Source organism: Bos javanicus, chromosome 8 (genome assembly GCF_032452875.1).
Source record: "Bos javanicus breed banteng chromosome 8, ARS-OSU_banteng_1.0, whole genome shotgun sequence".
NCBI lineage: Eukaryota > Metazoa > Chordata > Mammalia > Artiodactyla > Bovidae > Bos > Bos javanicus.
The window spans coordinates 102163555-102189338 of NC_083875.1; the positions used below are offsets into that span (position 1 = coordinate 102163555).

The window sequence follows — 25784 nt, forward strand, 5'->3', positions numbered from 1 at the left end:
CCTACATTGCAGGCGGATTCTTTACCAACTGAGCTATCAGGGAAGCCCTATTTCATGCAGGTAGAAGTTACCAAACTATCACCTCTAGAGGAGAGAATCAACATCTCACCAAAGGGGAATATTCCCCAGCCTACATTCAAGCTTTCCCACTGAAGCAGATGCCCTTATGGATGTTTTAGACCCTCTCAGCTCACATGCCCCTTGCTCCTGCCCTGCCTGAGCTTTGACAACATGACCATGTCTTGTCTCCCAGGCTGGGGTTTCCCTGCTGCATGTGCAACCTGGAAGTGGGGGGGAATGGACACTTTCTGAAAGACAGGAAGTACTGGAAAAATCTGCCCCTTACTTTTCTTCCCCTTGTGGCGAAGCTTCCCCAGGGCGCTGCTACACTGATGGAGCGATCACATGCACTCAGTAAGGACCGGGGCAACAAGGAATCCTCATGCTGGCTTGGCTTCCTTCCCTGCTCTGCCCACCTCAGCCTTCACTCCTGCTTCCTGGGATGTGTGTGTGTGTGTGTGTGTGTTAGTTGCTCAGTCATGTCAGATTCTTTGAGACCTCATGGACTGTAGCCTGTCCAGGCTCCTCTGTCCATGGGATTTCCTAGGCAAGAATACTGGAGTGGGATGCCACTGCCTTCTACAGGGGATCTTTCCAACCCAGGGATCAAACCCATGTCTCCTGCATTAGCAGGCAGATTCTTTACCCCTGAGCCACCTGGGAAGCCCCATTTCTTCATACTCAGAACCAATGCTACCTTTAGATAGACCCTAATCTACTGACCCCCTTGCCCATGGAAGATTTTATATCTTTATTAAATCACCCAATCAGCAGCACTGCCGAGATTTGATGTCACACTTGACCTGGTCATGGGTAAGCCCAGTCAGCTGACAGTAAGTGGGAATAAATGCAGGCAGGAAGAGGAAAAGAGGCAAATTTCTGGAGAGACCCCAGAGGATCAAGTGTGCCCATCTACTGCACTCCTGGGTCACTACATCAGTGCGTCTTCCTGGAGCAAAAATAATTTGAAATCAAAGAAATATTCCAGGTGTGGACATGGGTACTCTGATGGATGCAAAGATCCAATCCATTCACTTCCTTGGGTATCATGATGATGACACTGGCAACAGTCTTTTGTCAGCTTGAAAAAGTCCCAAATATTCCCAACCCCTTCCCTCTCCAGCCCGTCAAAGCACAGAGTTCTAGACTCTTCTGTTCACTCCCACAGCCCCCGACACTCACCCCCTGGTCCAGAAGGAAAAGGAAACACCCCACTCCTCACCTTGTCGCTGAGTTGCCATTAAAGCATACTTCCTTCCCACTCGGGACCCTTTGCCACCCAAGCAGAGATTAGAAAGGGGACATGAGGCAAAACCAATACAATATTGTAAAGTAATTAGCCTCCAATTAAAATAAATAAGTTTAAATTTTTAAAAAAGTTCTAACCCTGTTATCCTAAAATGTAAAAAAAAAAAAAAAAGAAAGGAGACATGAAAGTTTCCTTTCTTGTTCTTCCTTTTTGCTCATTCACTATGACAACCACAAATGACATCTCAGAAATGCCATCTGCCTCCAGCCTGTGCCCTGCGCTCTGCACAGATGGGACCCAGATCTTTTTGTAGGGAGGTCAGCTATTTCATCCCAAGGAGTAGTTGAACAAAATTCAGTTGCTCTTCCCTCCAGGTGTCTACACACCAGCTGGAAAGACTTCTTTGTAAATGTTACAAAGATATTAAACATCTACATTCATGCTGCCCTTTTAAAAGAGATGACTTGGGAGGCTACACCTTCATTCTAATAGTACTGAAAACTTAAAATACTTTTGGAAGTTCTCTTTGGATCTGAGTCCAGTGCACTTTATTCACCATTGACCCTTAACTGAACCATCATTGAACGCCAAACATCCTCCCCTGCCAGGCACTGGGCTGATGATCAGAAGGTAAGTCTTTCCCTGAGGAACACTGTATCTAATGGAGGAAGCTAACACACAAGCAGATAAATCATGATTCCATCAATATCAGAACAAAGTTACACACAAGTACCACAGGGTATCGAGAAAGAAGCCACCACTCTCACTGGAAGAACTGGGGAAGCCAGCTTCATGGAGGCCATGCAACCCTTCCCGGCTTCAGGGCTTAGGAGTGGGGAAGACATCTAAGCAGGTCCAAAGTCCTAGGTGTAACCTGTATGGACAATTTCAGAGTGGTAATATGTAACATGCTGGAGAGGAGGAAGAGGGGCAGCAAGGTTTCAGAAAGAGAACAGGATCAGACTTGGGAAGACCTGTGCACCAGACTAAACACAGACTTACTCCTACCAGCCATGGAGAGCTAAAAGCAGGAAGATGGTGGGGACTTTTTTTTTTTTTTTAAGAAAGATACCTCTGGAGGAGGAATTCCCTGGTGGTCCAGTGGCTAAGACTCTGAGCTTCCGATGCAGGGACACAAGCTCAATCCTTGGTTGGGAAACTGAGATCCCATGCTGCGTGGTGTGGCCAAAATAAAAATTTTTTTAATTAAAAGAAAAAAAAATAACTCCGGTGTGTTTTGAAGGAAAAACTGGAGGTCACAAGGAAAGAATTTGACCCCCTTTAATCAGTGATTCCAATACATCAAACACTGACATATGGGTCTTTATAGACTTGATCACATCTTCACAGTAGTCATGGGAAGCAATCATAAAGTCAATTATAGGTGAACATTTACTGAGTTGTTACTATGGACCAGATGTTATCCCTGGTGGCTCAGACAGTAAAGCATCTGCCTACAATGTGGGAGACCTGGGTTCAATCCCTGGGTCAGGAAGATCTCCTGGAGAAGGAAATGGTAACCCACTCCAGTATTCTTGCCTAGAAAATCCGATGGTCGGAGAAGCCTGGTAGGCTACAGTCCATGGGTCGCAAAGAGTCGGAGATGACTGAGCGAGTTAAAAGGTAAAAGGTACTATGGACCAGATAGTGTGGACAGAAGCAGTAAGCAGTCAAGTCAGAATTCAGAACTAGACCCACCAGACTCCAAAACCCAGAGCCTCTGCACTGAAGAAGTTACTCAGCAAAAAGGTGAAAATATGGAATCAGGCATTGCCTTGAAAACCATAAGCAATAGTTTCTCCTGAAGGAGAAGCAATAGGAGATGAGTGATAAGGCGTCTAGGCTGACTGCCAGTCTCAAAGCCTGAGAGTCTGAATGGATTGCCTTCTACTGCTCTCATGAGAAACATGGGAGGAAGAAGAAGGCATTTGTGAGCAAGGAACTAATGAATTATGCCCAGAACATGCTAAGTCTGAGTTAATCTATCTAGGTGAAAAACTTTCTTGAAGGTCATCAATGTGTGGCTGGCAACTGAAGCTCTGGGTGCAGGTGACCCACCCCTGTCCAACGTGGAGAGTGGGCAGCACAACAGCAGGGGACTAAGACACATGGAAACCCAAGGGGAAATCAGAGGACAGAGCGACACGGAAGGAGGTCAGTGGTTGGCGAGGACAGTCCGATGCCTTGGGAGTCAAGGACACAGAAGATCTGCAGTCATGTCTGTTTCTTCAAAAGTTATCTCGCTTCCTTCCCACCGAACACCCCAACCTTCTCAACCCCACCCAAGAAAAGTGCGGAGCAAAACATGAGGCACCAAGGGCTTGATCTCTCACCCTTCTCACATATGGCTCTTTCTCTCCCAAAGGAGGGCACACGGTTCCATGATCAGACTTGAGGTCTGACTGGAGAGAGGCAGGCAGAGCAGATCTCTGGCTTGTCCAGTTGTAGGACACTTAGGCCTCCCCAGCTTTAAACAAAGGAGGCCCCAACACCATCCAAATGAACTCTACATTGAACCTTGAGAACAAAAGCCTTCACTGGTGATAAAGTACCTTTGCTTTGCTTTAGATTCTGCATGTGGCCCATGGTTGCTTGTGTGTATAAATGTACATATATATAAAGACATGTATTTTAGCATTCTATTAGCATTTAGTATTTCTCTGTGGTACTCGTCACATTTGTAACGACTAATTTTGTAATTAGTTGTTTAACATCTAAGTCTATCTCTCCTGAGGGCTTGGACCATGAACAGAATTGATGCTTTGGAACTGTGGTGTTGGAGAAGACTCTTGAGAGTCCTTTGGACTGCAAGGAGATCAAGATTCAGGAAATCAACCCTGAATATTGGAAGGACTGATGCTGAAGCTGAAGCTCCAAAACTTTGGTCACCTGATGCAAAGAACTGACTCATTGGGAAAGACCCTGATGCTGGGAAAAATTGAAAGCAGGAGAAGGGGACGACAGAGAATGAGATGGTTGGATGGCATCACCGACTTAATGGGCATGAATTTGAGTAAGCTCCGGAGATGATAAAGGACAGGGAAGCCTGGCATGCTGCAGTCTATGGGGTCACAAAGAGATGGACACAACTGAGCGACTGAACAACAACAACAAATCTCTCCTGAATGTGAGCTCTATAACAGCAAAGACAAACAAGGTCTATCTCTCTATCCCCAGAAACTAACACAGTTGGTTGGACGCAGATATTTTTAAACTATTTATCATTTGGTTGATTGATTAAATAGATGGATGAATATATGGATAAATGGTGGGCAATGCTAAGTGTTATAAAAAGGTTAAAAGGAACAAGGATTGATGCTACAAGATGAATTTGACGGTTAGGTGATCATTAAGAAACCCTGGTGAGAGAACCACAGTGTACTGGGGTGTTGGACGCCTGATTCTCCTGCAGGAGAGACTGAGACAAGAATGGGGTGGGAGGGACAGAGTCAGTGAGCACACCCCGCTCTCTCAGCAGCCCCATTGTGGGCAGGGCCTGGTCTAACGTACTCAATTTTGGTTTCCAATTTTATATCCATGTTCTTTATTTTTGAAAACAGTAAAAGATCCTACCAAATAAATTCAGGAGACCCTAGCAGATGGTCAAGCTGGAGGTCATTTCTAGATGAAAACAGTACCTGATTTCAAAACTAACATGACCAATCTTCCAGTGTGCTGCATTAAACTACCTTCAAAGGCCATCCCAGTTGGATTACAAAACAGAAACATTTTGATAATAGCATCATTGAAATGAGAGTACGGCTCCCTCCCCAAGGTGACAATGTTAAACAAAGCGTGTTTGCTTATAAGAGTTCTGCTGTGCTTCCTGTTTGATTTTAGTCTTTGCGTGCTAAGCTACTTCAGTCGTGTACGACTCTTTGCAACCCTATGGCCGGTGGCACTCCAGGCTGCTCTATCCGTGGGATTCTCCAGGCAAGAATCCCGGAATGGGTTGCCATTTCCTCCTCACGGGAATCTTCCTGACCCAGGGATAGAACCCACGTCTCTACATCTCCTGCACTGGCAGGCCAGTTCTTTGCCACCAGTGCCAGCTGGGAGGCGCTTTCAGTCTTTAGGGTCGCATAAAAGAGGCAGAGCAGCATGACGTAGAGTATGCTTTTCTAAAATGCTTCATACACTTTAGGATGCGTTTTGCTGACACCTGAATACATTCCTATAGGCTCGCCTGGTATTGACTTTTGAAAAAAACGAGCTGTTAACATCAAATTCATGCTATCACATATATTACAAAGTGTCCTTGGTCAATAAATTTAAACTACAAATTTAAGTTTTAAATCTAAGTTGTTTAAAGAAACATTAAATAACCAATACTTTTCCTCTGACAAACTCTGTCAGGGTGATCTACAAATAGTTCAACCTCGGGAAACTGGTAGGAGACAGATCTCGGGCCTCAAGACCTAAGTTCAAATCCTGTCTCTGCCATTTACTAGTCACTGAATGACCCTGTGAAAGTTGTTTCACTTTTACGAGTCTCAGATTACTCATCTATGAAATGAAAATATCAATACTTATTTCACCAGGTTTTTCTGAGGCCACAATGAAACCAAGCATCAAGGCTCCTGGCAGAGCCGTGGGTGTCTAAGCTGGTGTGTGATCGATGGCAGCTGTAATGCCTGATGGTCTAACATTATGTATGTAAACAAATTCCAGGCATGTGGCTATTTGCATGTGTGCCCATTTATTCCGGCTGACCTTTCTCTCCTATCTGAAATATGTCAAGCTGCAAGTGAGCACTCACTGGGCTGAAGAGCAGCATCAACAACAACAAAAGTAGGAGGAACAGAAGCTAACAGGAGGCCTGGAAGCATTAGGACTCCAGTGCCTGAGTCGGGTGAGGGACTCAGAGAGGCTCCCAGCAGTCAAACGGTCTGCGTTTCAATAGAGACGCTGCTCTTCTAAGAGCCTGGAGTGAGTGAGCATCAACTTCATAATTATTAACTCAGATTCTAAACATAAAAAGCCAAATGACCTGTGCAGAATGAAAGCCAGGGACAGTCTTATCAAGAATGAATCAGTCTCTTTGATCTTGAGGTAAGCCGACTCACTGAACATCAAGCTTCCACCTGGGGTTTTTCCAGACACCAACATAATTGCCTAATTCTCGGCTGTCTGGAGTTTCCAGTCTAAACTGGCCTTAAAAAAAAAAGGTCCCACCACCTTGCCAGAGTTCATACTCCATTCAAAACGTATACAGTTCTAACTGAATCACTGTGCTAAACAGCAGAAATCAACACAACATTGCAAATCAACTATACTTCAATACATTTTTTAAATATATGTGTTTCTAAGCTACTAGTCCAAATAAGCAGGGACTTCAAAACTATTTTTAACTAAGAACAACCCAAGTAAAATGAGAAATTATTCCACCCAATTTGGAATTAAATGTTCAAGTATAAAACAGAATGGAAACAGAGGACCAGGGTAAAAGGTATTCACGGGTTAGGCAGAAAAGTAGAAAAAAATTGGAGAAAAAGTGAACATTGAGGAGGGTAAATACAAAATACACAGAAAGAGGTAAGGCAGAAGCGGGTGGTAGGAAGAAACGGGTGAAAAATAGGAAAAAGAAGGAGGGAGGGGCAGCTGAGCAAGAGCCGTGGTAATCAGCCTCTCTCACTACAGTTCCAGAACCGTCTCCTACCTACCCACCCAGCGATCCTGCGCATTGTGCCATGAATTAATCAGCATGTAAATCGCCCCCTTTATCTGCGGAAATTGAATTTAGCTGCCAATCTTGATTGAGGGCATAGAGGCCTCCTCAGAGAAAGATCACAGCTCTCAGGGAGAATGCCTTTTCTCTTCTTAAATCAAAGCTTGCATAAGCCCATGGAAACAGCTGCAGCTGGAGCCACAGACATTGTGAAAGGTGGCAGGCTGAGGTCGGTAATTATAATTAGCAGTTACATAACATGTTTGTTCTTCAAAGTGCTCTACAAGCATCAGCTAATTAATAGCTTACTATGCCCCATGCAGATCCACTGGTTTTTCAGGGAGTGACTAATCCTAGTGCTCCCACTGAATTCTGAATGGTGGGGGCACAAGCAGCTTGAGCCTTGCAGAAAATGGCTAAGGGTCCTGAAGCTACGCCCAGCTCTCAGACCCAGTGACTCCACAGGTACCCCTGGCCCAAGACCATCTCCCCGATGTTGAATTCAGCCATCCACGAGGCAGCTGCCTCATTTCCTCCAAATAACTTAGAGGTGCTGTTGGAGAGGCAGTCATTGTTTGGGAAGACTATCAGTCTGGTTTGAAACGGCATTAGCTCTTCTCAATGTTTCCAATGATGAAGACGGGAACTCTGGAGTCCTTGATGTTAGTTACAGGTTTGCCCTCGCTTCTCTGTGAAGTTGGACAAGTCAGTGGGACCTAAGAGAAGGCTGATCGAGATCTCTGGGTTCCCATCCAAGTCTACCCCTCCTTGTTGCTATGGCTGCAATCTCTAACCTACATCCTGCTGCAGTAGTGGTATAGATAACTAAATGTGGAAAATGCATGGCGCAGACATGGTTTCAGCAACAGGACTGAGTTCTTCATCTTCTCCAGGGTTCTTTACCCAAGGGTTTCAATATTAAATGTATATCTGTATGTGCATTTCTTTGGAGAAAAATCTGTTTACTCCATTGCCCCATAAATTCCAAAAAGATAGTGTCCAGCAAAGTACCCCACACACAATGTATGCTAAATAAATATCTATTGAATGAATTGATAGATTTCTTCAAATCCCAGTCCCACAAATGGCCATAAACCCTTCCTCTATGGACAAATAATAACCTGCAGTCCATGTGTTATATTTGCTCATGCTAGACTTTCCTTTAGAAAACTTAGACTGACAAGACTCAAGCAGAGACATTACTTTGCCAACAAAGGTCCATCTAGTCAAGGCTATGGTTTTTCCAGGAGTCATGTATGAATGTGAGAGTTGGACTATAAAGAAAGCTGAGCACCGAAGAACTGATCCTTTTGAACTGCAGTGTTGGAGAAGACTCTTGAGAGTCCCTTGGACTTCAAGGAGATCTAACCAGCCCATCCTAAAGGAGATCAGTCTTGAGTGTTCATTGGAAGGACTGATGTTGAAGCTGAAACTCCAATTCTTTGGCCACTTGATGCGAAGAGCTGACTCATTTGAAAAGACCCTGATGCTGGGAAAGATTGAAGGCAGAAGGAGAAGGGGATAACAGAGGATGAGATGGTTGGATGGCATCACCAACTCAATGGACATAAGTTTGGGTAAACTCTGTGAGTTGGTGATGGACAGGGAGGCCTGGCGTGCTGAGGTTTATGGGGTCACAAAGAGTCAGACACAACTGAGCGATTGAACTGAACTGAACTGAAGACACTGCCATAATTCAATTGCAAGTCAATCCAGAGACCCAAACCAAAGCTACCTTGGGATTTCACTCTTCAGAGATCTGTCTTCAGAGCCAAGCAAGTCAACATCTAGAAACAAATTACCAGAGTCATTCAAGACTTCTGCTGCTGCTGCTAAGTCGCTTCAGTCATGTCCGACTCTGTGCGACCCCATAGACGGCAGCCCACCAGGCTCCCCCGTCCCTGGGATTCTCCAGGCAAGAACGCTGGAGTGGGTTGCCATTTCCTTCTCCAATACATGAAAGTGAAAAGTGAAAGTGAAGTCGCTCAGTCATGTCTGACTCTTCAAGACCCCATGGACTGCAGCCTACCAGGTTCCTCCGACCATGGGATTTTCTAGGCAAGAGTACTGGAGTGGGGTGCCATTGCCTTCTCCCATTCAAGACTAGGTGACAACAATTTGTCACACCCTGGGCCAACTATCACAAGCCTAAGAATCACTGCCTTTCCCCATCTTGTTTCTTGGAGGCCAAGGTGAAATAAAGCATGTGGAAGTCTATACTTCTGACTCATGAGAGGATCTGCTTCAAGTCATGCTAATAATTTCAGTAAAAGACCTAACATGTGCACAGTGGTTTAAACTTTGAAATGTTCCCTGTAGATTATCTCATTTGATTCCCTCTCAACAACTATTTGAAGTAGGAAAAACAGGCTATATTTCCCCCCTCTTACAGACTAGGAAACTGAGGCTCTAAGAGAATAATGCCTTATGTGATGACACACAGCTGGCACCGGGGACGGCTAGAATTTGAACTGAAGTCTCAAAACCCCTTTTCACAGGTAATCCCATTTGAGGGAATATATCAAAAGAATTGTGAACTTCCCAGGTGGCGCTAATGGTAAAGAACCCGCCTCCCAAAGCAGGAGACGTAAGAGATGCAGGTTTGATTCCAGGGTTGGGAAAATCCCCTGGAGGAGGGCATGGCAACGCACTTCAATATTCTTACCTGGAGAATCCCATGGACAGAGTAGCTGGTGGGCTACAGTCCATGGGGTCGTAAAGAGTCAGACACAATGGAAGCAGCTTAGCACAGCAGGCACATCCAAAAGAATTCAAATCAAGGTCTCAAAGAGATATTTGTAAGCCCGTGCTCAGAGAGGCATTAGTCTCAATAACCAAAAGGTGGAAGCAACAGAACTGTCCATCAACAGATGAACAGATAAGCATAATGCATATATAAACACAGCAGAATATTATCATTCAGCCAGAAAAAAGAAGGAAATACCACCATTGGCAACAACATGGATAAACCTGGAGTACATTATGTTAAGGATCATAAGCCAGCCACGGAAGCATAAATACTAATGGTTTTGCTTACTTGAGGTCAATTAGCCAAACTCATACAAACAGAAAGCAGAATGGTGGTACCAGAAGCTGTGGGGAGTGGGAAAATAGGGAGTTACTCTTTAATGGATACAGACTTTCAGTTTTACAAGATGAAAAAGTTCTGGAGACTGGTTGCACAATGTGAAAATAGTTAACACCGAAAAAGCGTTAAGATGGTAGATTTTATGTTGTGCATATTTTACCACAATTAAAAATAAACATTAAAAACCTCGCTATACATGACACCACCTTTTCCCTGAAAAGCTGTCAACATGTGCTTAATTAGGACTTTCAAGTAAGCCCCCCTGTGAAAATGGTTCATAGAGAAAAGTCTCTCAGCCAACCAAGCAGAAGAGATAGGAGTCACTGTGATTTAAGGTGAGTTTCAAAAGACAAATGCATAATGTTTTCTATCCAAATTATTTTCCCAATCCACCCTTTAAATCTTCAGGGTTCGGCTGACAAATCTAAAGCCAAGTGCCCACTGTGGCTAGGTAAAGGCGTGGCTAGGTGCAGTGCACAGAGCAAGCAAGCAAAGGCTTTAGGTTCCACACTCCTGCTAGCTATTTACCTCCAGGAGACAGGAGCCCTACAGGATGGGGGTTATACCTGAGCATGACGAAGCACTGGTTCTCCAGGTGCCCTTCTCTGTGCAAACGGAAGTGATCTTTCCTCCAGGGCTCTCAAAGCCCTCTAGACAGACATAGTGAGCCACGCTGCCCAGTCTGGAGCTGTGATTCCCCTCTAGGATCGCGTGCTGCACTTCTGGAGGGCGGCCACAGTCAATCTCTACAATAAGAAGTAGGACGGCATTTGTTATGACCCATGACTTCCATCCCATAATTCACCTTTTAGAAATAAACATTCATCAATGATAGAGTCCAGTCATATGGGATAAGGAAAGACATTAACCCCATCAAATAATTCAACAGCAGATACATAACATAAGATTGTTCAGAAGTAAAGAAAATGGAGTTCTCTGAGCTTAATGAAATTTACAAACATGTATATATAGAAAACATTCTAATTATGAGATTATTTATACTATAGAGAACTCCTTGGTCAATGAAAGAATCCATCTCAGGGTTCTTTTAAACACTAAGATTTTTCTGCTATCTTTATCTTCAGGTCATTAACTCCTGAGTAAATAATAATATAATTGTAGGTTTTTTTGGCCAGCTGAAGAGTAAACAAAATACATACAAAATCTCTGAACTTTTTAAAGGAAATTAACGGGGAAAGTTAATTAACATTCAATGTAGATGCACCTTTCAAAGGGAAAAAATCAGCTACATAGAGGGAGACAAGCCTGGATTTATAAAATGAATATGAAATTTCTTCTCTGCAACTCTGACTACTGGAAGACACTGGAATACTTACAGAGAACAATCTGAAGGACAAGGATTACGACATTGCCATTTTAGACCCAGCCAAACTCTGCCTCATAGAAGAATAAAAGAGTCACTTTCGGGTATTTTACGATTCTTAAAAAATCTACGTGTGTACCTTTTCTGGGAAAAAATTCAAAAATAACTTCAACCCAATAACATAAGTGAATCAGAATAAATACCCTAAGCAAAGAGAAGGATGGCCTTTAGAAGAAACACAAGAATGAAACAAGCAGGATGTACAGATAAGTCTCCACAATCATTTAAGTGTGATGTAGAGCTTGACAGACCCAGCAGTAAAGAGTTAGTCTCTGGTCAGTGCAGATACAAATCCTGAGCAGTTATGGAACCAGAATGAAGTGGTCATTAAATAAAGCCTCCAATCCTGTCCACCTCTCAATTCCCATGTCTGCCCACAGAGATTTGTTCCCTTCTCGTACATGTTGGCCCAACACAAAACCTCTTGGCCCTCAGCATATCTTCCCAACGTCAGATCTTTCAGCCTGTATACTGGCCCCAAACATTCCAAGATGTGAGTATATTTGTGTGTATATGAGCAACCAGCTGAACAGGTGGTTAATGTTTCCTAAGACTGCCCAGCCACTGTAGACATCTAAAACAGCCAGTTCAAGACAGGGTTCAGTTACAGCAGGAAATTAGAGGGATCATCAGTGAATAAACTGAGGGTATAGATTTATGTAGGTCTATGGGCTTCCCTGGTGGCACAAACAGTAAAGAATCTGCTGCAATGCAGGAGACTCAGGTTCAATCCCTGGGTCAGGAAGATACCCTGGAGAAGGAATTGGCAACCCACTCCACTACTCTTGCCTGGAGAATTTCATAGACAGAGAAGCCTAGCAGGCTGCAGTTCATGGGACTGCAAAGAGTCGGACATGATTGAGCGACTAACTTTGACTTTCTTTCATCGAAATTGAAGCTGGAATTCTAAACTGCACATTGGAGAGGTTTGAAAGGGAATCTGATAACCAGACCTCTGGATTAGGGGTGAGGCATAGATACTAAGGGCTTTCCAGGGGGCACAGTGATAAAAAAAAAAAAATCCGTTTGCCAGTGCAGGAGATACAGGCGATGTGGTTTGATCCCTGGGTCTGGAAGATCCCTGGAGGAGGCCATGGCAACCCACTCCAGTGTTCTTGACTGGAAAATCTCATGGACAGGACTTAGCAACTGAGCACAGCATATAGATACTAAAGGTATAAAGGTATAGAAAAAAAATTAAATTGACTTTCATCTTGGACATGACCAAGAATAATGGAAGGCACGGTGGCTTTAGTTGGGACTACAAGATTCTTTTTTAACTGATATTAATAGATAAGAAATCAATAGCTTGGTCTCTAGGGACTCAGATAGATGCCCAGGGATAGGCAACTTGGACCCAACTCTGTGCCTTCCCATCTCAGAGCTATTCAAGTCGGACAGTCCCTTGGCAAGAGATATTTAGAGAGGATTAAACACATGGTTCTAAACAAGAGCTATACAGTCTAAATCACCTAGGGAGCTTTTGAAAAAAATCACACAATGGAGTGTCTCTCTCTTTTGCACACACACACACACATACACCACCATCACCCAGAGACAACTCTTCTGAATGAGTAGTAGTTTGTTGGGTTCTTGGTATCTACATTTCTACAAAGCTGCCAATCTGATCTGTATGCACGCTCACAGGTGAGAACCTAAATTAAACAGTGGTATGAATGGCTACCCCTTGACATCACACGCATCCCAAATGGGCCTCAAGTATCTAACATTACTACTTCACAGTAACCCTCCATAGTAGAGACTATTTCCCCCATCTTACAGGTAAAATGACTTAACATGGTTAAATAAAACATCCAAAGTCATACGGGTAATCGTATGACGGTTAGAAGCCGAATCCACATCCATCAGATTCCTACAACCACTGCCTCTCAGGAGCAGCTCCATCTTTGAAAATCTATAGCATATGCCCCTTTCTATCACCTTCCACCTTGCTCACTTTCTCTCTCCTCAGATTACATGCTTCCTCCCTCAAACCTAGCAAAATCCTTCCCAATGAAGAAACTGCTCTATGACTAATAGAGGGATCCCTTCTTCCTCTGAGCTTCCGTGGCCTGTGTTCATTCATTCACTTACTCATTTATTTATTAAGCACCTAGTATATGTGAGACAGTATGCTATACACTACAGCAGTGGACAAAATGGATAAGATCACTCCCCTCAGAGAACTTAGGGAGAGAATAATTGGACAAAAAAAAAAAAAAAAAACCAACAAGGTAATTGCAGATGGTGGAACATGTTAAGTAGGAGGAGGGATAATGTGATAGGATGGGGAAGACTTTTTACACAGAGTGGTCAGGAATAGTTTGAGCTCTTGGAGGAGGTAGCATCTGAGTTAGGACCTGCAGGATGAGAATGAGCCTGTCATGTTCAGGATCAGAGGAAGAACATTTCAATCAAGTGAAAGAGCCAATGCAAAGACCCTATGGTGAGAAAGTTCTTGATGTGTTCCAGAAGGGGAAATGCGGCCTGTTGGCTGGAGCACAGTCAGCAAGGAGAAGTGGCATGAGATGACGGTGCAGAGAAGAGCAGAGACGGTCACAGAGGGCCTTGTAAGCCTTAGGAAAGAGCTTGGAGCTTATGAAAAAGCAGCTGAGTGCCATGCGAGGGCTTTGAGCAAGGGAATGAGATTATCTGACTTAGACTTCTAAAAGACCATTTTGAATGTTGGGTAGAGAACAGGAATAAAAGGAGAGGTGAGTCAGGGTCTAGAGCAGAAGTCCAAGAGAGAGAGATGAGGTCTTAGATGCACTTGAAAGGTCATGACGGAGATGGAGAGAATGGGATGGATTCTAGGTGTATACAGGAAGCAAAATAAGATTCCTGGTGACAGATTAGATGTGAGAATGAGAGAAGAAGTAGAAACAAGGATAATTATTTATCTGGGTCTTCCTTGGTGGCCCAGTGATTTTTTAAGAATTCGCCTGCCAATGCAGGGGACATGGGTTCAATCCCTGGTCCAGGAACTAAGATCCCACATGTCATGGGGCGACTAAGCCTGTGTGCCACAGTTCCTGAGCCTGTGCTCGAGAGCCTGTGTGTCGCAACTACTGAGTTCTGCAAGAGCAACTTCTGAAGGCCAGGGCCCTAGAGCCCGTGCTCTACGACAAGAGAAGCCACAGCCATGAGAAGCCAGGGCACCGTAACAAGAGAGTAGCCGCTGCTTGCTGCAACTGCAGAAAGCCCACAGGCCCACAACAGAGACCCAGCGCAGCCAAAAATATACTAAATAAATAATTTGTTAAAAGAATGTTTATACGGTTCATTTGACCTTTATATCCTGCTTGAGGATTTAGTGGGGTTCTTTTATGACTATGTCTTCCCAAATACATGAACAGTTCCTAAAGGAAAGAAGCTTTGTCTTATAATCTCTTGCATCCTCACAATGCCTACTTACATTTGCACGTTTTCAGATCAGATCAGTCGCTCAGTCGTGTCCGACTCTTTGCGACCCCATGAATCGCAGCACGCCAGGCCTCCCTATCCATCACCAACTCCCGGAGTTCACTCAGACTCATGTCCATCGAGTCAGTGATACCATCCAGCCATCTCATCCTCTGTCGTCCCCTTCTCCTCCTGCCCCCAATCCCTCCCAACATCAGAGTCTTTTCCAATGAGTCAACTCTTCACATGAGGTGGCCAAAGTACTGGAGTTTCAGTAAATAATAAACAGTTGCTCATTGGTAGCTTGCTACTACTTCATCGTTGTTCAAGATGCAATAAATATTATTTTAGGGCTTACTTTGTAGTCAGTGGTTAAGAATCCACCTGTCAATGCAGGAGACATGGGTTGAATACCTGATTCAGGAACTAAGATTCCACGTGCCTTGGGGCACCTACGTGCCAAGTTAATGTGCCACGACTCCCGAAATCCGCACACCCTAGAGTCCATGCTCCGCAGCAAGAGAAGGCCACGCACTGCAACTGAGAGAAGCCCCCGCTCTCCACAGCTAGAGAAAGCCCGAGCACAGAACCAAGGTCCAGCGCAGCCAAAAATAAAAAAAAGAAATCTTTTTCTAAATGTTACTTTGATATGACCAGAGCCCCGGAGGAAGGAAAAACACATTAGTAAATTGTAAGGACCGATAACAAGACAGGAGCACATCACCTCTATATTTTTTACCTAACAGAGGTAACTCACACCTACCAAACACCAAATAGATGAAAGCTGAGAAAAAGGCCCACAAAAAACTATCATTCTTTTAACGGTGAATTCTGGGAATGTTTTTTAAACCGCAATAATTTTAATCAAAAATTTTAATAATTTTAAAGTAGCATGCACCAAAATCCAACTAAACATAAGGTAGTCTCTTCCATATATACAATCTTATTTATTTCTCATGGAAAACCCTACTGCAAGGTGAATGTCTTATTCTCATGTAGGTTACAGATACAGAAATGGAGGTCCGAAGAGTTTAAGTCACATTCAAAAGTTACTTCACTATTAAAAGATAGAGCCAGTATTCAAAGCATGGTTTTTGTGATCCTGAAGTCCAGGTTCATTCAATCCAGGCAGCCTCACACTGAAGGGGTTCACTCTAGGCTCTGACTTTATAGGTTAACCAAAACCTCAGAAGAAAAGGTTGCATGAAAAAGCATTTCAATCAGTCCACAATGGTTCTATGACAATTCCCTCTACTTAACCATAGCAAGGGGCTTCCCCGGTGGCTCAGGCGGTAAAGCGTCTGCCTGCAATGCGGGAGACCTGGGTTCGATTCCTGGGTCAGGAAGATCCCCTGGAGAAGGAAATGACAATCCACTCCAGCACTCTTGCCTGGAAAATCTGATGGACGGCGGAGGCTGATAGGCTACAGTCCATGGGGTTGCAAAGAGTCGGACACGACTGAGCGACTTCACTTTCACTTTCAACCATAGCAAGAGAGTGGCTGGAAATGGATTTCCCCTGCCACTGTACTTGCCCTGAAGCTTTCTTGGTACTGATATTTAACCCTGGGTCTGGCCAAGTCTTATCTGGAACATAAGCCCATCATAGATGTTGGCATCATGCTGAGATGGTGGCCACTGCCACTTCTACTCAGGCCAAATGGGACCCAAGAAAGCCAGTGACCCTGATTAAGACATATTCAAAACTCAACCCAACAGAGATTACAATTGATAATAAAACTAGCATTGTCACAAGGAAAGAAGCCATTTAAAAACAGTTAACATCCAAAGGAAAGAAAAAAACTAAGTGGCACAGATTTTGTGTTGCATATGCACAGGGGTGTTCATTAAAGCACGCGTATCTCTGGGTAATTATATTGAATCTGCAGCAGGAATACAGTCATCTAATTATGAATGTGGCTGGGAATTTTTCCTTAGTATCTTATTATCTGTGATTTTATTCAAATAATCAACTTCAAAATAGGTCTCCCTGGGGGAAAACCTGTTATGCCAGTTTCAAAGATCACACTGATATTGTAACTCTGTTTCATATCTTAAAGGTAAAAATGCTTATCCACCCTTTAATATTCTACCCAAGAAAATGTTCCAGAAGGAAATTTGTTTGATGAAAGGTATAGGCAATTTATGGCATCTAATCAACAACTTACTGTATCAGCAATAACTGTTGTTTATTATACACATCAGCAAATAATGTGATTGATGATAGCAATAACAGTGTAATATAAGGCTTAATTTAAGACTGTTTTAGAGACCAATAAGTACCAAGCTGAGAAAGAAAAAAAAATGACCAATAATGTCCACAAATTGAGGCAGACATCTTGCCAAATGCTGAGGGAATGAATGATTGACCTACTTATTAATATTGACTCCCCCCCCAAAAAAAAGAAAAACCTGTTTTACTTTTTTCTTCCCAGAAAAATAATTATTTCTTATTCCCAGAAAAATAAACTACTAAATGAAAAACTCTAGCAAAAGGGCAGCTACACGGATGAAAATGAAAGAAAATCACATTAAAGTCAATTTTCACGTTTACCCAACAATAAGTCCCTTACTGTGCCGAGTACCAAATCAGGGACTTTCCAGGAGGTGCTAGTGGTAAAGAATCTGCCTACTATTGCAGGAAACTAAGAGACAGGGATTCAGTCCCTGGGTTGGGAAGATCCCTTGGAGGAGAGCGTGGCAACCCACTCCAGTATTCTTGCCTAGAGAATCCATGGACGGAGAAGGTTTGTGGGCTACAGTCCATAGCAAAAAGTCAGACATGACTGAGCAACTAAGCACGCAGCATGCAGTATCAAATCAGAAGCTTTGTAACACGTGGAAATTAATGTAACATGATAGGTTGTAAGGGCCGGAGCAGTCCAGGTAGGTGAATGCGAGTCTACACTACATTCATGCTCTAGATCAGATAATTCAGCACTTATACCTATACTCTTCATTTATAAAACTGTTCTCTTCTCCTCTTAACAGTAAGCTCTTTGTGAGCTATATCTATATCCTATATATTTAGAATATCCCCTATAGTCATGTGAGCTATTAATATTATTATGAGCATTAATTTTGGTGAAGTTTAGTGGGTTCCAGCATCTTCCTGTTAACAGTTTTCAGCAGTTAGCTCTGATTTTACTGCTCTCTCAGGAGAAGATGAAGCACACTCCACCATCTTGAACCAGAATTCTGGTGAAGTTTATATGTAAGAAATATAAATGTAGCCTTATGACAAAGTTTCACCCACTTTATGACATGTTCTGAATCTGGCCAAATATAGTTAATTCACAATCACTTGGGCATTAAACTACATACATATTTGATGCTGGGGTTGAAATCTTAACATCACAATATGAGAACTTGAATTCAGAAAATCATATCACAATCATCCAAGGGAAATGGGAGGGTTACATAATCCCATGAAGCACATTCTTATAAGCAGCTTATGAACTGCTGTCACTGAACTCATTAGTACCAAAAAGTCTACTTGCCCTTAAGATGGTAGAAAGAAAAAAATTACTTTTTAGTGGATTTTGTATTCTGAAGTCTCCCATGAACTTTAACCTCAATACTTATCCTTCAGATTGTAACCACAGATCATTTGGAGGGAAAAAAAATTTTTTCCATTTCACATAAAAACACTTACTGTCAACAAATAGTGTCTAATATGGAAACAGGTAGAATCTGAAAACTTCAGAAACATCAGAGGAGGTGATAGGGCAGGTAAAAGCGTGAGTGCTGGAAGGAAAATGAAAAAGTTTATCAGTATATTTCTTATAGAGATCTTCCACTTGTAGAGGTGAAATGGTTTTTGATGCTTTGAGCTAGCTGCATAACAATCTTTTTTCAAAAAATAACACTAAAACTGTTCTAGCTGTAAATAGAACACATGGATCAAAAACCAATAAATAAGGTAAAGTGAAAGCTAAAAAATTTTAGACCTTCCCATTTTATAGTAGGATGTTTCAGAAAGACCTAGAATTTTTGTTAGAAAAATTACCAGCCAAACCTGTCTAGATTATGACTCTCATATTCTGATGGCAAACACTTACCCAGCAGCTATTCTGCATCAAGCACAATGCCAAACACTTTTAATCATTATCTCCTTAAAACGTAATAATAACTCTAGGGTGACAATAATTTCTCCCCCTTCGACAGAAGGCAGCTGGAGTTTGGAGAAGTCTAGAGGTGGTGATGGAACCACTGAGCAGCTTAGCCAAAACTCACACAAGACTTTCTGATTCTAGAGTTCATGTTTCATCACCCTGAGTCTTATAATCAATGTCATTATTCATTTTGTATACTCACATGACTCCAAACATTTGTACGTGATATGTTTAATGGCATTTACTTGGCAAAAGGATCACACAAGAGATTTGTTGCACGCAGCCAGTATAAGTCAAGACAGTTTTTAAAGATCAATAGGGAGACTTCTTTGGTGCTCCAGTGGTTGAGAGTCTGCCTGCCAATGCAGGGGACATGGGTTCGATCTCTGGTCCAGAAAGATTCCACGTGCTGTGGGGCAGCCAAGCCTGTATGCCACAACTATTGAACCTGTGCTCTAGAGCCCTCAGGCTGCAACTACTGAGCCCATATGCCACAAGTACTGAAGCCTGTGCACCCTAGAGCCTGTGCTCTGCAACAAGAGAAGCCACCTCAATGAGAAGCCTGTGCACCACAATGAAGAGTAACTCCTGCTCACTGCAACTGGAGAAAGCCTGCAGGCAGCAACGAAGATCCAGTCATAAATAAATAAATACATTTTTAAAATTTAAATAATTTTTTTAAAAATTGGCTTCCCTGGTGGATCAGACAGTCAAGAATCTGCCTGCAATGTGGGAGACCTGGGTTCGATCCCAAGGTTGGGAAGATCCCTTGGAGGAGGGGATGGCTACCCACTCCATATTCTTGTCTGGAGAATTCCATGGAGAGAGGAGCCTGGCGGGCTATAGTCCACGAGGTCGCAAAGAGTCGAACACGACTGAGTGACTAACACTACTTTAAAAAAAAGTAAATTAAAAAAAAAAGATCAGTATGCAGTGAGGACCCAGAAAATCAGTTTCAAAGGAGCAAAAAGTCCCATCACCCGGAACACAGATGCTAAACACCAAGTGTGTGACCACGCCCTCCTCTCTCACCCAGGTAGAGACGTCAGGAGCTGATCTCAGCGCTCTTCCCTGCTAAGTCTGGGTGTAGTCCCAGAATCCTCACACACTACTAAAAATTCAGAGACAGCAGTGCGGTGAAACTTGTCCACCACTCCTCCCCTGAAGGCAGTCATTTGTATTCCAGCTTATGCCAAAGCTTTTTCAAACACTCCCCAACTGTGTAGAGATGAGATTGGGCTCCACAAAGAAAATCTTAAAAGATGAAGCGTTGACTCAGCAACAACACACATCCCTCTGGGTGGGTTCAAGACCACACTGGGCAGGAAGGTAAGTTTGCCCCAGCGTCTCTCTCCTTCTAGAACCCTCCAGCCTTTCACCATTGCCTCCCACCTCCAGGGCTCACTAAGGCTTGCTTGTATATGGAATTTGCCTTCTGGAAAGGTGCTTCGGGTTTTCAACTTGATGTCTAAGCTGGTGACATAAGGTAAGTCATTTCCTTGCTCTAGCTCTTAATGGGAAATGATACCCATTATTAGTTGTAAATGGAATATTTATGAAATGGGAAATAAAGCCAAACTAGTTCCCTTATGGTTCAGGTGGTAAAGAATCTGCCTACAATGTGGGAAACCTGGGTTCAATCCCTGGGTTAGGAAGATCCCCTGGAGCAGAGAAACTCTACCCACTCCAGTATTCTGGCCTGGAGAATTCAACGGACCATGGGGTTACAGTCCATGGGGTTGCAAAGAGTTGGACACGACTGAGCGACTTCCACTAAAAAAAAAACAGTAACCACCTCAGAAGGCATTTCTAAAAAGCAAGCGAAACAGTGTTTAAGCAAAACCTTGTAAACCTTCAAGCTCTGGTTCAGCTGTGAGCAGACTTGCGAAACCATGTCCCACCTTTGTTAACCAACTCAAAGAAGAAACCCTGCCTCTGCAATCAGCCCACAGGATTGTGCCATCCATCCTGGAGGCCACATGTGTGGAGATGGGGAAACCAAGAGTCAGCCCCAGAGCCTTGTTTGTGGGTTAGCAAAGCACAGAAATGTCATGCCAGGTGAGAAGCAGGCATGAAGGTGCAGAAGACAGAGTAAGAAGATGTGGAATCAGGAAAAGAGGAGACCAGGGTTTCGGCAAGGCTCAGCCACAGGATAAGCCAGGATGTGGTTCAGAAGCCAATTCCACTATGTCTGCCATCATCTCTGCCACCTTTTGGGGGAGGTCTGGGGTGCTTCCACAGGCCTTAGGTATGCCAGTCACTGTGCCAGGAGGCAGAGAGATGATACTGAAGAAGATGCATGCTTGATGTCCTCCCAGACTGATTTTTTATCAGTCTGTCCCATAAAAATAATAATAAACAACACACTTACATCCTAAGCAACAGGATGTCAGAAATGACATCAAAGCTGAAACTTGAAAGATGAAAAGGAGCTTGCTGTGCAAAAAGTACCTAGCCTCCCTCAACAGATGAATGAAGAAATAAAATGTGGAGTGTACGTACAATAGAAAATTATTCAGCCTGAAAAAGGAATGACGTTCTTCAAAAGGTACAAACTCCCAGTTATAAAATAAATAAGTACTTGGGATGAAATGCACAAAGTGATAAATTGACACCGCTATACATTATATATGAAAATTGTTGAGAGTAAATCCTAAAAGTTCTCATCACAAGGAGAAAAACTCATTTTTCTACTTCTTTTTTTTTTTAATGGAAACATCCAGTGTGTAGCTTCTATGTATTTATTTAGCTGACCTGTGAGATCTTAGTTTTCCGACAAGAGATCAAACCTGGGCCGCCTGTAGTGAAAGTGCAGAGTCCTAACCATTGGACCACCAGGGAATTCCCCTCATTTTCTATTTTTTTAATGTCGTATCTGTGTGTGACAATGAATCGGCACTAAATTCACAGTGACAATCATTTCATGATATGGTGTATGTAAGTCAAATCATTATGCTGCACACCTTAAATTTATACAGTAATGCTTGTTAATTACATCTCAATGAAACTAAAAGGGAAAAAAATGAATGAAGTTTTATACATGCTGTAACATGGATGAACCTTGAAAATATTATGTGAAGTCAAATAAGCCAGACATAAAAAGACAAGTATTGTATGAGTCCACACATATGAGGTAACTATAACACAAATTCACAGGGACAGAAAGTAGAAGCGAGAGAAGGAATGGGGGATTCTTTTTTAATGGGTATAGAGTTTCTGTTTTGGATGATGCAAATGGACAGCAGCGATGGTTACACACACTGTGAATGCACTTTATGCCACTGAATTGTACGTTTATAAATGGTTTATAAACGGCTAAAATGGTGAACTTTATATTATGTGTGGTCTACCACAATAACAATTTTTTAAAGCAGATTGGCAATTCTTTCAAGTAGAGAGAAAAGGCCTTGAAGCTGGTAAGAGACATACTGGTTGGGAGAGAATATTGGGAGACATAACCCGTACAGAAACACAAAAGGACCAGACCCGTGTTGGCTTTAAAATCCATGGTTATGGAACTTCCTTGGTGGTCTAGCAGCTAAGACTCTGCGCTCCCAGTACAAGGAGTCTGGGTTTGATCCCCATTCAGGGAACTGGATCCTGCATGCCACAACTAAGAACACATACAGCCAACTAGATAAATTAAACAAATATTTTTTTTAAAACCCATCATTAGGCGTAAGGATCTTACTCTAGGAGTAGTGGCCATTTCACTGTTTTTAGAGGAGTTTTAAGCAAGGAGAAGCAAGCATAGAAGTGGATTCTTAAGGGACTATTCAGTACCAGAAACACTCTGGTGAGAACTCCCAGCCCGAAAGGAAGATAAGGCCCCAAAAAGGATGGGAACAAACCTAGATGGTCCCAGAACCCTCAACTGGTCTACCTACACTGCTAACCACTGTCTCTAGACACTTGCACAGGAAGCAGACTACCCAAACGGAAGAATGCAAATGCCACCTCATCCTTGACCCGCCCCGGCTCTCCATCTGAACTCTCTAAGTTTCTACCCATTTTTCTTACATGATACTTAAGAATTCAGTCTTATAGAATAGTTCCTGGTGTACCTGGTTTTTCTCCTTCCAGATTCCAGACTTGCCTAGGCACAGGATCTATCAAGTATAGCGTCAGATCTGGACTCTGGATTTGTTGCTAATGATAATGTGGTTAAAGTGACTCCCTCACCTTGCTCCTGGCTTGGCTGAATTTTTAAAAACTCAAATTCTTTAAGCTGTCCCTTACAACTGGCACCTTTTCTGAAAATTAAAAATAATAATAGCAAAATAAAAGCTATGACAAACCTAGACAGCCTATTAAAAAGCAGAGATATCACTTTGCCAGCAAAGGTCTGTCCAGTCAAAGCTATGGTTTTACCAGTAGTTGTATACAGGTGTCAGAGTTGGACCAGAAAGAAGGCTGAGCACCGAAGCACTGTGGTGCTGAGAAGACTCTTGAAAATCCCTAGGACAGCAAGGAGATCAAATCAGTCAATCCTAAGGAAATCAACCCCAAATATTTGTTGGAAGGACTGATGCTGAAGCTGAAGCTTCAATACCTTGGCCACCTAATGTGAAGAGCTGACTCACTGGAAAAGACGCTGATGCTGGGAAAGATGGAGGGCAGGAGAAGGGGGCAATAAAGGATGAAGTGGTTGGATGGCATCACCAACTCAATGGACACAAATTTAGCAAACTCTGGGAGACAGTGAAGGACAGGGAAGCCTGGCGTGCTGCAGTCCATGGGGTGAGAGTCAGACATGACTTAGAAATTGAACAACAAAGGAAATGCAAGCTAGAGATTGCCTTTTCCAGAGAGATGCTGGAAATGTGTGATGGACGTCTCCACAAATTCTTACCTATTTTGGAAGATGTCATCTTCCCTTCCATCATCCACTTCTGAGGACTGCTTGAACAGGGAACTTATGTCACAGCCCCCCTCCATCCCCCCTCACCAAAGCAGCAGCAGAGCCTCCAGTAATTGGGAGAAGGCAAACAGCAGGACCCGCCAACTGTACCTTCTCTGGTGGGGAAGTCCATCATCAGACATACACGCTGCCATCTGGACCACACAGCTGCTCCTTTCATAAGTACCTGCTCTTCAGCATCCAAGTTCACAGTTTGCTAGTGTTTTCAGTGGAATTCCCAATTCCTGTGGCTTCATAACACTCAACTAAAAATACAGTGCCGGCTGGCACAGGGCCCAGATTCTGGAGCCCCATAGAAGACTGAAGAAGGATAAATATGAAGGCATGAGCTTAGAGAGAAAGCACAGCAGGGCGAAGCCAGTGGCCATGTGGTGCCGCGGGGGAGGGTGTCAGCAAGCACAGGGAACAGCTATTACCGGAGGGAAGGAAGAAATGAAGGCCCGCTAAGTGACAGTTCTTTGGGGAATGGAACAAGCACTCTTCTCTAAATTAACTTTCTATATTCTCAGTTCAATAATCTGGATGACGACTGATTTTCAAAGTAATACGAACTGTCTTATATGAAGTTTCTTACGTAAATCTCTAGGGAGTTCTTTGACATGCATTATGGCACATTTTAATCTCAGTTCTGTATTTTAATTGATCCACAGAAAGACAATGTGAGAACTAAAATGTACTTTTAGAATTTCTTAACCCCCAGGATGACAATTATCAGAGTTCGTTAGAGCCTGAATCGCAAATCAGAATATCAAAAGGATTAATTTAGCCAAGCCCATCACTGAGGTTTCTCAGCTACACAATAAATTCCATGAAAATTGCTTTATTTTCTCTTTTCCAAAATGGAAACAACTTTGTTACTTTGTCTAATACGTAAAAAAAAATCCCTTCAATAACATTTTCCGGGTTTGTTTTGCTTTGTTTTGGCTGCACCATATGGCATGCAGGGGGCGTCCCTGGTGACTCAGACAGTAAAGAATTCGCCTGCAGTGTGGGAGACCTGGGTTTGATCCCTGGGTTGGAAAGATCCCCTGGAGACGGCATGGCAACCCACTCCAGTATTCTTGCCTGGAGAATCCCCATTGACAGAGAAGACTGGAGGGCTACAGTCCATGGGGTCACAAAGAGTTGGACATGACTGAGCGACTAAGCACAGCAGCATGGAATACAGGAGCTTGGTTCGCCCACCAGGGATGGAACCCATGCCCCCTGCAGTGGAAGTGCAGAGTCCTAACCACTGGATCACCAGGGAATTCCTCTGCACAGTTAATGTTTTAATGTTTAGCTTTCTGAACTTTTTCATAAACATACGTATATATGAAAATTTTCAAAATTAAGGGCATATTATTCATATAGTTTGTAATTCAGTAATATACTATTAATATACCTATGTCAGTAAACATTCTTTTCAACAGATTAGCTATAGAATATTCCATCTCATGTATATGCTATGATTTATTTGACTAATTTCTTTCTTTATCAATAGACATTTGAAATTGTCTCCAATATTTCAGTATTATAACACATATAACTACAGGAAATAAAAAAGTAACTGAGTGTAAAGTAAGTGAGTGCCTTACCCTTCTCTCTGCAAATAAATTTGAAATTGATGATTTTTCTAAGAACATGTAAATTACCAAAATGAATATCAAAAAGAATAGGGAACTTAAACAGGACCAGTAAGTATTCTTTTTTTTTTTTTTTTTAATATCCCAAGGACTACCTCTCCCCAAGTGCCACATCCAGATGGTTTTCCAGATGAAGTCTTCAAAAATCCTGTTTATTGTATTCCAGAGAATATAGAAAGAAGGAAATGCTTTCACTTTCTTTTCTCAAAATCTAGAATAACATTAATAACTATACCACCAAAGATAGCATAGAAAAGAAAATAGACCAATCT

General features: G+C 42.8%; 1 protein-coding gene across 5 annotated transcripts in view; it reads right to left on the reverse strand.

The window, feature by feature from the left end:
• SUSD1 (sushi domain containing 1) overlaps window positions 1-25784 on the reverse strand; it is a 151016-nt gene that overhangs the window by 80222 nt on the left and 45010 nt on the right. For all 5 annotated transcript variants that reach the window (XR_009738215.1, XM_061426491.1, XM_061426493.1 and 2 more), the window contains one exon: window positions 10632-10811. Coding sequence is in view for 4 of the 5 variants with exons in the window: in XM_061426491.1 (XP_061282475.1) it covers window positions 10632-10811 (180 nt within the window). In the remaining variant the exon portion in view is untranslated. The remainder of the gene's footprint in view (window positions 1-10631; window positions 10812-25784) is intronic.